This window comes from Malaya genurostris, chromosome 1 (assembly GCF_030247185.1).
Source record: "Malaya genurostris strain Urasoe2022 chromosome 1, Malgen_1.1, whole genome shotgun sequence".
Taxonomy (NCBI): domain Eukaryota; kingdom Metazoa; phylum Arthropoda; class Insecta; order Diptera; family Culicidae; genus Malaya; species Malaya genurostris.
The window spans coordinates 153,606,918-153,620,442 of NC_080570.1; the positions used below are offsets into that span (position 1 = coordinate 153,606,918).

The 13,525-nt window shown below is 39.0% G+C and overlaps 1 protein-coding gene across 1 annotated transcript; it reads left to right on the forward strand.

The window, feature by feature from the left end:
- The first annotated feature begins 783 nt into the window (after positions 1-783).
- Positions 784-10,610, forward strand: LOC131428496 (uncharacterized). The gene is made up of 4 exons (XM_058592483.1): positions 784-997; positions 7,798-7,874; positions 7,983-9,644; positions 9,722-10,610. Exons 1-4 carry the CDS (start codon positions 784-786, stop codon positions 10,295-10,297), a joined length of 2,529 nt encoding a protein of 842 aa, XP_058448466.1. The 3' UTR covers positions 10,298-10,610.
- The last annotated feature ends 2,915 nt before the right edge of the window (positions 10,611-13,525 follow it).

The window sequence follows — 13,525 nt, forward strand, 5'->3', positions numbered from 1 at the left end:
TTATATATCACACGCAATGTTACCTGTGTTGTGTGGATGTGGTGCTACTGAGAGAGAGAAAAACAAACATCAACCAGATTGACAGATACGTAATAAACTTTACCGTTGAAATGAAGAGTACAGCTCTATTTCGTTCTAGCACACATGCGCCGTGGTGGAACAACCACACAAGCAAACGTTCTGCCTGACTGCCTGCCTGTCTGTCTGATGATCGCCTCGAACGAATTGCATCACTTTCATTTCAACTACGAACAAAGACGGCCACAATTTTTACGATTTGCTCAAAAGATTTATCTCGCGCTTTATCAAGAAGATTTCCTTACAAAGTGTGTCACAGTTTTTTTATCAATTCTGGGAGGAAAAAATAGCATAGTTGAGTAATTGTTGCAGAAAAATATTTCTCTCCAAAGTGTATCAGAGTTTGGTGATTCTGTGAAGAAAAGATAGAGTATTTGCGTGTTTAGGTTTACTTCGAAGTATGGAAGAAAATTCAGAAGCACAACTAGAATAATAGTTCGGTCAATGGTTTTTTCAGTGAAATTAGTGTAGTGATATAAATAAAACCTAGCTATTAACTCAATTTATGTTCGCTGAAGTGGGCCACTAGTGGTCACTGAATCAAACGAGCAGGACTCTTGGCACACGTACTGCGATTCGTTGTGCAGTCAGTGTTCTTATCCCGTGGTGTGAAGATCGAGTGAGTGACTAACTAGTGAAAGAGCCAATCGAACTCGAACTGTCAACTCCGCAGCTAAGAGGTAGCTAATCCAAAACGACATTATCATGCAAGCGATTGTCGGTGTCAACCAGAAGAATAATTTTATTGTCAAAAAGCACAAGCGAGTCATCGGTTCCATTATTAAGCACAAGAACATTCAACAGTTTAACAAGTCTATGCGGTGGTTTTCCTCGTCGTCGTGTTCCATTGATTGTTGCTGGCAAACTACTACTACTACTACTACTACTGAGGATACGACGACTTTTATGGATACCATGGGTGGCTTGCATTGCCTGCAACATCAGACCATGGTAGGCGGCGTCGTCAATAGAACGTAAGTATAAATGTTAAAAGATTAGTATAATACCTACAACGTCCAAAACAAATGTATTGCAAATCCCGAATGGTGGTACTGGAACGAAGTACTAGAATTATCGTCTCAAAAAAATCAGACTATGACGTTTGCTTTCAAGCAAGTCTTGTTACACTGGCCAATCGGTAGCCGAGGATGACGTCTTCCCGGCAACCAATCAGCTAGCGTGGATGTTGCACAACTAAAAATGTTCCTACGAATTGGGGAGGTACTAGCATTTCGTGGCACTGCTCGCGGTTTCTCCACATGTTGGTATGCGCTTACTAACAGTACGGCGATTCTTGCGAGTGGACGTGTTAAAAGCATACGCGTAGTTTCGGTGGAAATTTGTGTGCCAGGAAAAAAACCAGTGTTTACCACTAGAATTTTCGAGTTTAAACGAGAACTTTCTACCGTTCCCACAGTTATAGTTTGTGAGTTTTTTTTTCGGTGAATCTAGCCGATATCTGGTTTCAACGATTGAGGACGACAGCAATTCAGAAACGAGAGATCCCAACAAGGACTTTCGCTGAGTATGTATTAGAATTTATTCTATAATTGCAAGTGCTAGTACTTTATAAACGTAGAATTGTGCCAGTGATTAATTTAGTTAAAACCGCCCTATAAAACAAATAACACAATCATTCCGCTAGGCTGTACCGTATGGTTACTTAACGAAAAATTAGAAAAGACTACCAACGTGTCGTAGGTGGGTCAGAGCCGAGCAAGGCCGAACACGAAAAAACACGTTCAAACGCGTCTTGCCATGGAATTTCACCATCGGTCATGTGACGCAGTTATACAAACTCTGTCAAAAGAGTGTAGTTTAGATTTTACTGATTAGATTAGACCGCGGAGGAGTGGAACTAATGTTCGTAATTGTCGCACTAGGCTGATGAAGCGAAACCGGCAAAAAAAGAACCGCTCAACATCCGATAGATGTTGTGTCAACCAATCACATTTGCTCGCACCGGCTTCCACTTTTCCGATATGTATGGGGAGAGGGAGGTGAACCATTCAACTTTCACGATTAGTCATCAGAAATTCTGTGCTAAATTCACTAGTGATTATTATTTGACTGGTCAGTACGTAACACTTCAGCACTAGCAGCTTACTGCGACCAAAAATTTAAAAACATGTCGAATTACAAAAGCGGTCAAAAGTCCAACTAATCGATGCAGAATGAGAATAAGTTAATAAAGAGTTAAAAGTTAAAAATAGAGTACCCGGTAGAAGAATATCATCGCCCCAACTGGTTTGTAGTAGTTATTTTAAGTGTCATCTAAATTAAAAATAAAACTATTTAGTTTGACTTCAATAATAGCTACATTCAGGAGCTTTATTCTACCTGAAATGATTATACAAAAATGACGTCAAACGTCCATTTAAATCCATCAATCCACATCACAGTGAATCATAGAAATGTTTCGAAACTAGGCTCCCGGTAACAGGAAATAAAAATCCGACCTAAAACAATGATAATAAACAGTTTGTCATGTACACATTGATAAGAGGAAAATGTACTTTTTGATACCAAATACAATGGGCGAGATACACGATGTCATTGGATGATAGATAAGCAGGAAAAAATGAGGTACTCGACAGGACAGGGGAGAAACGACATACTGTCGGAATAAGTGGGCGTCCACGTGGGCGAAAATTTTTGGAGCCTCGATAACGAAATTTCAAATGTTATCCGCTAGCCTGGTGTCTGGCAGATTTCCCCCTAACCGCCTGGTAGCGTCTGTCGAAAGGTTTTTCTCCAAAATGCTGGCAGAATTCCGGCAAGAGTCTGGCAACAATGAAACAACCTTTTCCGGCAGAGAATTTCGCCTAGCGATTATCAACGGTTCTGTTTCTGCCGGATTTTTGCCATACAAGACTGGCTTTGAAATCGACTTTATGACTTTTTTTAAGAAATCGAAAATTATCTAAGTGTCAAAAAGTTGACTTAAAAAAATTTCGGGATAACATCAGATCTGGACGATTCATGCATTTCTATGACAAAAAAGAAAATCGCGTAACTTTTTTGACTTGAATGCATCTTACTTTACTATGGGGTGCCTTTTCGAAATTCGCTCTGCAGAAGAATGGGTAGAACTTAACTATATCTGAATACCTCGAGTTGTAGTAAACGCAATAACAATAAACCGTAAGTAGCTTAAAAATTTAGTAGAATTTAATTGCAGAATACAGGTTCAAAGGTTGAAACTAACATTCTGGAACTGAATCTTAATTCTGCATTATGGAACTAGATTTTTGGAACTGGTTTCTCGACTAGATTTTGGAATATAATTTAGTGCCTTAATTTAAGCTCGGAACTCGTTTAAGATATGATTTCTAGATCTGGATTCTGGAATAAAATTTCAGTTCTTAAATCCAAACCAGGATACTGTCTTTTGAATAATAATTTAATTGCTGAATTTTCAGTTTCCGAACTTTCTTCCTCAAGTCAGTTTCAAAACGTTATTCCTGAATTCTGTTTCTGAATTTACTTCCTGAAATCAGTTTCAAAACTTTATTCCTGAATTCTGTTTCTGAATTTACTGCCTGATTTCAGATTCAGAATCTGCATACTGGAATTGAATTCGGACTTTGGCTTCTGGAACGTGATTTTTAATTCAGATTCGGAATTCAGTTCCTGGATTTAGATTCGGAGTTCAAGTTGAAAATTCTGTTCTAGCTTCCGGATTCTAAAAATGAGTATAGAAGCAGTAAACCAAAAGCGAAACTGCGAAAGCGCTCGAATCTATATATGTAAGCGAAATTATAGCTAATGGCCTTCTAACGACAGTTCGACAAGTAGATAGCGATGTAGTTCAAACGATGATGTTTTCAAATGAAGCTGTTAAAATACATAGGCACATCTTCACATACATATTTTTTTGGAAATTAAAATTCGAATTTCAATCGCAAATAAATGAAAGTTCACTGGATAATAAACATTTCTATGTATTTTTGACAGCTTAATTCGAAAACATCATCGTTTGAACTACAGCGCTATCTATTTGTCGAACTGTCATTAGAAGGGCAATTGGCACATTGTCGCAAAGCTGAATTACCGGTAGCGACACCTGCCAATGAAAAATGGAACCAAGAAAAGGATTCTTTCGAAAAATTTCATATCGGCAGTAGTGATCGTTTATTCAATAGCACCCTCTCAGCAGGCCGTTCAATTTTGTTGATTTTTGATCGCTTGTTGAACGATATATTGCACGAAATATTCGTTCAATTTGCTGGAACGGTTTGTTGTTGTTTTTTCTCTTGCAAAAATAGTGTGAAAATTAAGTTTTACCTTTACATAGAAAGAAAATTTGTTGTTATTCTACGTGAAGTAGAAGTATTGTGCAGGTATGTATTGTTAGTTTAAACAAATGAGTGGAGAAAACTTCAGAAATTCTGCAGTAAAACTAGTCCAACGGGGCTCCAACTCCTCATGTTAAAAATGGCTCAACAATGGACCTCTGTCTGCCGGGTTTGTTGAACGAAAAAAATGGCATTCGGTTCAACGGTCTGTTTCAAAATCGGCAAACGAAGGACCCGTGTTGGCCTCCCGTTGAACGATTGATTGGACTTTCATTGGACCAATGATACAACGTATTGGACCAATGAAGGACCACCGTTGAACGTTTTTTTCTAAGTGGGCACTAATAGATATCAGCAATAAAAGTACACTCGGAGTAGAAGAAAATCGATTTCAAAGTTATTACTACTACTTTTTTTTAGTGTAAACTACGATTAAACATGAAAAATCTTCAGAAATGTGTGTAATTGGGTAAGGTTAGGTTTTTTCGGATCAACATTTTTTTGAACAGAAACCAGTGTAATGTGGATTTCTCGAGTACTAGAATGTATAGCGATCGAGTACTATTTATTTTGAATACTTTATTTGTTATTTCCAGGCATTTGAAAAATTTTATCAAACCAAGTTTAATGCTCCATTCTGAATAAACGGTAGAAACAGCGCGAGAACACACATTCGGCATAGGAGAGAAACGACATACTGCTGAAATGAGTGGGCGTTGCAGAATACAGGTTCAAAAGTTGAAACTAAGATTCTGGAACTGAATCTTAATTCTGCATTCTGGAACTGGTTTCTTGACTAGATTTTGGAATACAATTTAGTGCCTCAATTTAAGTTCAGGACTCGTTTAAGATATGTTCTCCAGATCTGGATTCGGGAACAAAATTTCAGATTTTAAATCCTTTTCAGAATATTGATACTGTCTTTTGAATCATAATCTTATTCCTGAATTTTCAGTTTCCGAATTTAACTTCTAAAATCAGTTTCAAAATTTACTTCCTGAATTTATTTCCTGATTTCAGTTCCAGAATTCCATTTTCAAGTTCATTTCCAGAATTCAGGTTCAGAACCTGCATGCTGGAATTGAATTCGGACCTTGGGATCTGGAACTTGATTCTAAAACTGAACTCAGTTCATTAATTGAAATTCGAAATTCATTTCCTGGATTCAGATACGAAGTTCAAGTTAAAAAATTAGTTCTACACCTTTTTTTTGAGAACCCGCAGATCTCAAAATTACAATATTACAATTGTTCTGTGAATTTGTCATAACTATTCAGGTAAACGCAAATGCTGCATTCAAATGCTGTCACTTGGCTGAAAACGAAAGTATGAAAACGCAAAACAAAAATCGTTTTCATTTCACCAGAAACGTTTCATATTGAAAATTTTCGATGGTAAATAAACGTCATTTGTGTCAGTTACGTAGTAGCCATTTCATGTAAGTGAAAGTATGTAGAAGAACATAAGAGTTAATTGTAAAACAAGTTTTCCATGTACTTAAAAATTGCTGCTAAAGTAAAGTATTCTATTATTGCATTTCCATATCATCTATGCGAGTTGTGATCAAGCTATAAGCAACTATTTTGGCAAAATTTTGATGGTTAAGCGGTGAACGATTATCTGCCCCCGAAGAGATTAGCTGTAAAGAAACATTTATTGCAATTGGGGTCTTAATTTCAAATAACTTAAAACAACTAAGACATTTTTTGCTTTCATGCATACCAGGTAACTTGGCTGGGGATGTGTCATTGCTCAGTTGTACGAGTGGCACCTCATTGAAAAACGTTTCATTTGCCGTTTAGGGTGTATGTCATTGCTCAATTACACGTTTGTGGTGCGTGTCTTCGCTGGGTGTCATTGCTAAACTGCCAGCATGATAAATCAAGTGACAGTTTCTCTTTAATCACTCTCTCTTTCGATTATTGTGATGTGAATAAAAAGATTTTCTTTGATTTCACTACTCTGTTTGAAAGTCGAAAGTTCTGGGTATCATTTTATGCAAAGAGTTGAGTGATAAACTTGGAAACCGCTTGGTAATTAATAGATGAGAAAGTAAACAAAGAGAAACTGTCACTTGCTTATACGGCCTAATGAAAAATCAACCTAGAAATGACAGTTTAGTTGAATCAACAATCGATTAGTTGTACCAAATTTTAATCAACCAAATTCAGACTAACTAACATTCAATTGGTTATTTTTCTGAATCAATTGAACAAAACTCAATACATAATTGGAATTGGAATGTATTACTTGATCATCAGATTATTTTCCTGGTTCTTATTTTCTGGTGATTTTGCCAACCCTGGAAAGTAAGTAGTAGGCCATGACTGAAAACAACGTAGTCATTGTTTAACTGAACGCAAACATATTTTCAAAGTCACTCAATCTGTTGTTTATAAAAAAAAATTGGGTCCAGAATTATATACAAAACAATATCGAAACGATCTCGACAGGATACAACCTGCTTAAAATATAACCCACCACGTTTTGGCACATTGCCCGTCAACCGTCTCGATCGACTCAGGAAAAACCGCATGGTAATGATGATTTTGCATAAAATCGCTACGACGACACTACACGCTGCGAAAACGTGACTCGGCGTATTTTCTCTTTCGGTTTCATTTCATGTGTCTCGCCGCCCGACCCGCCTATCCATCACCTGACCGAATGAAATGGCATATTAGTTGAAAACATCACAGATAAATTCGCGAACTACTGGCGAAGGTGGCAATTACGATCGGTGCTATAGAGAAGCTTCCAATCCGCATACGTGAATACTTGAATGCGTGTCGTAATTGACTTTTCAATTGGATTGTGATTGTGGCTTACCTCTTTCAGTAGGTACTAATCTACTAATCTAGCTATTTTTTTATTTACTTGTCATAAAAGTGGAAACTTCCTGTACATTTTTTCTGTAAACAACATTGGTGAGCTATTTTGATTTTTGAAAAAAAATAATCGTCATAAAATCAAGCCTACTGCGTTCGAAAGTGTCCTTCAACCGTTTGATGCTACGCCGTACAGCAACGCGATTGTGGACTGTCATTTTCAAACATTTACTTACGTTCCACGCCGGTTTCGAAACGATTCTTGTTAGTGGAAAAGCAAGATAGATTTAAAGTCCAAGAAAAGTGAAATGGATGTACAAACCAAAAGTTAATGGTTTATCCTCTATTTTTGAAAGATTTGGCAGCTGTGTCAGATATAAAAAAAACTTGGTCTAACGAAGCGATTTATTTGAAAAATAATACTATTGAAACAAAGTTTACCTCGAAATTTCATTCATTCATAAAACGATGCAAAAATTTTGAACTCATGCGGTTCCAAATATAGTTAAGAAAAATTTTAGTTTAAGCCTAGTACCATGCAATGTGACACCAACTTATGACTCCATTTTTTTGTTGTTTTTTTTCAGGTTGAGAGCCTAAAACTCTCAGCTCATCCATTGGTGAAGCCAAAAGCGTTACAATTTCAACACAACTCAACGGAGAATACATTGTAAGCTAGAAATTCTGAACGATACTGTCCTTACCAGGGAAGCATTCTAACACATCTTTTCTTCTGTTTTTTCTCTAACCCCCCGCCCTAATCATGCACCTCGAATAGTCTCTATCACGATGGCACAGGCAACTGGAATCGAAAGCGAGTCCCGTTCGTGGCGAGATATTCAGCTTTCCAGTGTACACACAGGAAGAAAAGCAGCAGCTCAACCTAGAAGCGCAAACGTACGCTACATACTCCTACGGAGACCTGACAAGAGTGGACACCTGCTCGGCAAACTCAAGTATAGGAAGCTCTCAATACCAAAAGCAGCAGTATCATCTTCATTCGACAGACGGAACAATCACGATCATAAACGGAGTGTTCGGAGAGCCCACCAGGACGAACACAACTATTGCGGATCCTTCCCTGGCCCAGTGGCCAAGCTGCAGCATGTTCATGGGCGCTACGGAGCATTGGCCGAGTGGCTTCAGCAACGAAAGCTATACAATAGGTGAACAGCTGAACACACCGAGACCGGAAGACGTCTGCGGATTTGAGTTTGGAAGTTTCAGTGGACTTGGAGCGTCCGAAGCGAAAGTTAATCTAGCAAACGTATTTAGTACCAACAGCATCACTGACAGAATCGAAGGGGACTGCAATAATAATAGGAATAACAAACCCGGTCGAAGTATGCACGACAGGAAAGAACAAACTATCAAACTGAAGTATGACAACAATCGTAGCCCGATGACACCACCATCGTCAAACCGGGACGAAACGACCCTCTCGCCAGGGTTCAACTCCTGGGAGTTTGAACCCTGCCTCGAGGGAGGTCTTCTTAGTCCAGCAAGCATTATCAACACCCCACTCCGTAGTGTAGCTTCTCCGGACGGCAGCTCGGGCGATACGGAACACAAACCAGACGAATTGGAAACTTGCGTCGATTTCATATTCTCACCCGACACAGTCATCGACGGCAGCGAGATGGATGATGTCAGCATCCCACTGCACGAAGAAATCGAGCAACTTTCAAATTCTTTCTACTGCAAATCGAACAGTCTGGTGTCGATCAACGCTAGTGCCACTAACGTAGTCGACATCGTATCGCCCAGCTTTCTCAAGTTACTTCAGGAGGAATCTAGCTTTCCTTCGGTGCAAACTGTCGTATCCACGGCAAAGCCCATAGCAACTCAGTCAAATCACCCTTCGATTGTTAACTCATTCTTCAGTGATGCTGATGACGACGACGACGACGACGATGAACTAAATGTGAAGCGGAAAAGGAATAGGAAAGACGAGCGTAGCTCAGTTGCAGCAGCAAGGTCGCAAGCAGCACTGCAGATCGTCGAAAGTAAATTCGAAATTGTTGATGTTATCAAAACGCAAACCCAGCAAGAACATAATTATACTATTAAGCTACCAAATGACGGCGAAAGCCAAGATTCTTTAATAAATTCTACGGTGAAGGAAACAATCCTATCGCACAGAGAACCGACAGCACGATCGACACAGCCGCCAACAGTCGCGGACGGTGAACAGAAGAAACCGTGCAGCAGGATAAACGAAAATATGCCTCAGCGACAGTATCTACCCAAGCTGAAGCTTAAAATCGTCAATCCTGTGGACTCCGCAGTCACCATCAATAGTGATCCGTGCACGCTGACCACCACGCACATGGTAATCCAGACCCCGGAACTCACAAACGATCTGCTCGATCTGGAGGCAGAAAACCTGAAGCAAGAAAATGACGAATTCGATCTTCTCGAGTACATCACCTCCGGAACGGTAAGTTTTACCGTAAGAATCCTAAACGCATTGGAATTCGATCTAACCGACTTCTTTCATATTTTGTACCCCCACAGGACTACGACATTGTGTGCAAGTCTCCGATCGAGGAGAAACCTACGGTTTCAATAGACGAAAGCATCCCCGTGGTCGCAGCTCCAGCAACGACGACGAAACAGTCCACCATCTGCGGAGCAACCCTCAGTGATTTATTCAATCCAGCCAAACGCAAGCTTCCGTCGATAACGATCGAGAATTTGGAGGAACTTACGGCGTCCACCAATGGGAACAAACGTTTCCGAAGTGCCACCTCTTCAACCACATCGTCGGTGTACGGTGATAATGCTTCGGAAACGTCATCCACTCGTCCGGTGAAGCGTCGTGGGCGTCCCCCGAAGCCGGTCAGTTCAATCCGGGACCGGTCCGAGTATCAACATCTGAGCGAGGCCGACATGCGATACCGTGAGCAACGGGATAAGAACAATGAAGCATCGCGCAAATCTCGCATCAACCGGAAGGATCGTGAGCTGAGGCTGGAAGGTGAAGCCCGGGAACTGAACCGACAGTATGCCGTACTGATCAACGAGGAGAAGAAGATCATCAAGGAATGTGCACGGTGGCGGAAGGCCGTGATGCGGTTGGCGCTTCTGTGAACAGTGCAAAACAGGTCGAACTCTGCAATTAACTATTTTTTTTTTAAATAAACATACAACCTGCTCACCAGGCTTGAAAATTATTTAGTATCCAACTTATGTTAGTGGAAAATATGTCATGAAACAGAAACAAAAAAAAACAAACTGAAAAAATTAAAATCAAATGGAATACTTTGTTCATTTGGCTAAATATAAACGATTAAAACTTAAAAATGACAATGAGTATTCGATGTGCATGCTCATAAAAAGATTTTTTCATTTATAATAAATTGCTTTTTTTATCCCTAATCACCAATAAAGAGACAAAACTAAACTGCCTACTTTTATTTATTCAGCCTATTTCCGAACATTTCAGTAAATACGATAACAACCTACGGGTAGAAAAAAACGGGTTCATATTTTTTCGTCGCGTTAAAAATGTCGAGTTTTGTACCAGCAAGCGATGAAGTGCTACAGAGTCACACCGAATGCTTGTTGAGCCCATATGGTGATCATGCTCTCTCAGAATCAAACATACAAATTATGATTAAAACGGTTCAGAGATCTTGATTTTGATGTAACAAATGAAGAACGTGGGAAACCATCAAAAAGGTTTGAAGACACCGAATTTCAAGCAATATTGGATGAAGATGTTGCTTTTAGTCAAAAGCGAACGGCAGCAATGTTGAATGTTGGACAACAAACAATTTCTAATCATATAAAAGCTATGAGAAAAGCTTAAAAGTGTGGAAGATTGGTGCGGCATGAATTGAACGAAAGACAGATGGAAAACCGAAAAAAAAATCAGTTTCGCATCGAATTGTCACTGACGATAAAAAAAACGGATTAAGAATTCTCAACGAAAAAAAAACAACTCTCTGTGTTTAATAGGATCAAGAAGGTATTGTGTGTCATGAGCTTTTAAAACGTGGCGAAAATGTTACTACTAATCGCTACAAACAACCAATGATCAATTTGAACAATTGATCGAAGAACGACCAGAATGGGCCAGAACACAAGGCAAAGTATTTTTCCCATACGAAAATGCACCTGCACAAAAAGCAAAACCGGTTTAGAACACGAGCAAAGCACTTGACTGGGAGCTGCCGTATCCTCCAGACTTGGCCCCTACCGACTATCATTTGTTTTCATCGATCACGTTTCTACGAAGAAGTCGAAAATTGGATGATTGGTTTTCTACAATATTTGTGATTTTTCTTTTGTTTCAAGTCAACAAATGTTAGCAAAATTGTTACGCAAAGTAAAGCAAAGTCCTGGCATTACATTCCTTTTGTGGAATTTGGCCTTTCTGTTTCAACAGACTTCGCAGCCGATTCTTAGTGTACAGAATCATTGCATGGCTAGTACTATGGATCCTACTGACACTAAGAATCCTTCCAGGTCGGGGCTCGAACATACGGCAACTAGCTTGTAAGACCAGCATCCTATGCATTGAACTGTCAACCCGGGACAATTGTTACGCGCTTTGATAAAAAAAAATGGACAAAAAAAGACCACAATAAAAAGAAGAGAAAGAAACAATTTTATTTGACAGCTAGCCGATTGTTGTTTGCATGTTTTTCTACTGATGCTACTGTTTTCTCAGATATTTTGTACTCCGGTAAAACGCAATTTGATGCCCAGCAGGCTTAAAATATTGTATTTATTTTTCGATTTGAGAAATACAGTACATTTTATTGGGAAAATACAGGGGAAAACAGAACGCATAATTTGGGTCAGAAATACAGTACAATACTGTAAATTACAGTACAGATACGAGCCGATGACACGACCAGACACTCCGAAGAAAAAACGAAATAATAAGTGTTCTTGAGCGATTTACCACCAGTTACCATAAACATAGCGACCCCTTGTTAATTATTGAAAATACTATTTCCAGCAACACTTTTCTGGTTGCTACAAGCTCGTTACCAAGGAACCTATTTTGTAGCGCAAATAAATAAAAACAAACTATTATTCCATTAGATAGGAAACGTTTTCGTTTGGCATCGCTAGAAATTCGATTCTAGGTCAACGGAACGGCATATTTCGTTAAGTAGGTAAAGATTATCATTATTTATAAACGTTTAGAAATAGCAAAAAAAATTTTTTTTCTCTGCATGTAGTGCTGTGTAGTCATATCACGAATTCCCAAACGATTAAAAAAACTAAAGAAAATAGCCCTTTCGGTTGGATGCGGTTTCTGTTAGATGTTTACGACGGTCTGGATTGATTTTTCGGATATCTGTAGCGACCCCGGTCTCTAAACTCAAGCGTAGACACCCCCGTTCTCGTTCGGTAGAACGGCACACTGTTCGTAAATGATCGCCAAAAGACTTATGTACGATTCAGACGGTCCACCTTTTTCCGTCACTGTCACCGGAACGTCAAGTTCCGGAAAAATTAGTTTGATACTTTCTTTACCGGAACGTTCCGAATTCAACCGGAAAGTTTGATACAAATCGTTATAATTTTTCAGCACTAATCGGAAGTGAAAGGATACAGAGGAACAACAATCACTTGCTCTTAAGATCTATTGAAGAAATTAATTGAGAAGTGTCCATTTTGTACTAGTTTCACTATGCTCTGATTAAATCTAACAATATACATATATTTCTTTTATAAAATATTACACTAGAATGAAGAAACTTTTGATTTCGAATAAACAAACAATAAAGAACGAGATAAGATGTTTCCATTCGTAGCGAAGTATATGATCTACAATTGATGTAAAAAAAAGAGTTAAGAGTTAGGTTTATGTTGTGCATCTTCTACCTTTTTTGGGGTGCACTATGTCAAGCTATTCCAAGAAACAATGATCACCTCGAGCAGTACGTCCGAGTTCGGTAGTAATCAACCGTGCGTTTATCTTCCGGTTCGCGGAAATCACATTTTGTTGCAGCTGTGAGGTTATTCATATGTTGTGATTAAACAACATACGTAGCCAGTGTTGGTGATTGCCGAAAATTTGACAGAAGCTGCTTTATTGTTATCTATATTGTATACAACATTTTCAATCCGGTAGAAGATGCTACAAAAACTCGAGTCTCTCAATGCATGAACCGTGAGAGAATTTTGCTACATTTCTTCGCTCCGCTTCATACTCTGAGTATTTCACGCCCTTAAAAAAATTTACAGTCTTATAATGATCGTTGCTGTGTGGAATTTTCCAAAAGAGAATCGCAAGTTGACAATTATCGCAGAAAATCGAATCGATGATTCAACTTGATGATTCTCATACTAGGTTGC

Coding starts and splice junctions, on each gene's coding strand:
- LOC131428496 (XM_058592483.1), top strand. CDS start 784: ATGCAAGCGATTGTCGGTGTCAACCAGAAGAATAATTTTATTGTCAAA. Junction 998..7,797: donor GACTTTTATGGATACCATGG/GTGGCTTGCATT, acceptor TTTCAGGTTGAG/AGCCTAAAACTCTCAGCTCA. Junction 7,875..7,982: donor AACTCAACGGAGAATACATT/GTAAGCTAGAAA, acceptor CACCTCGAATAG/TCTCTATCACGATGGCACAG.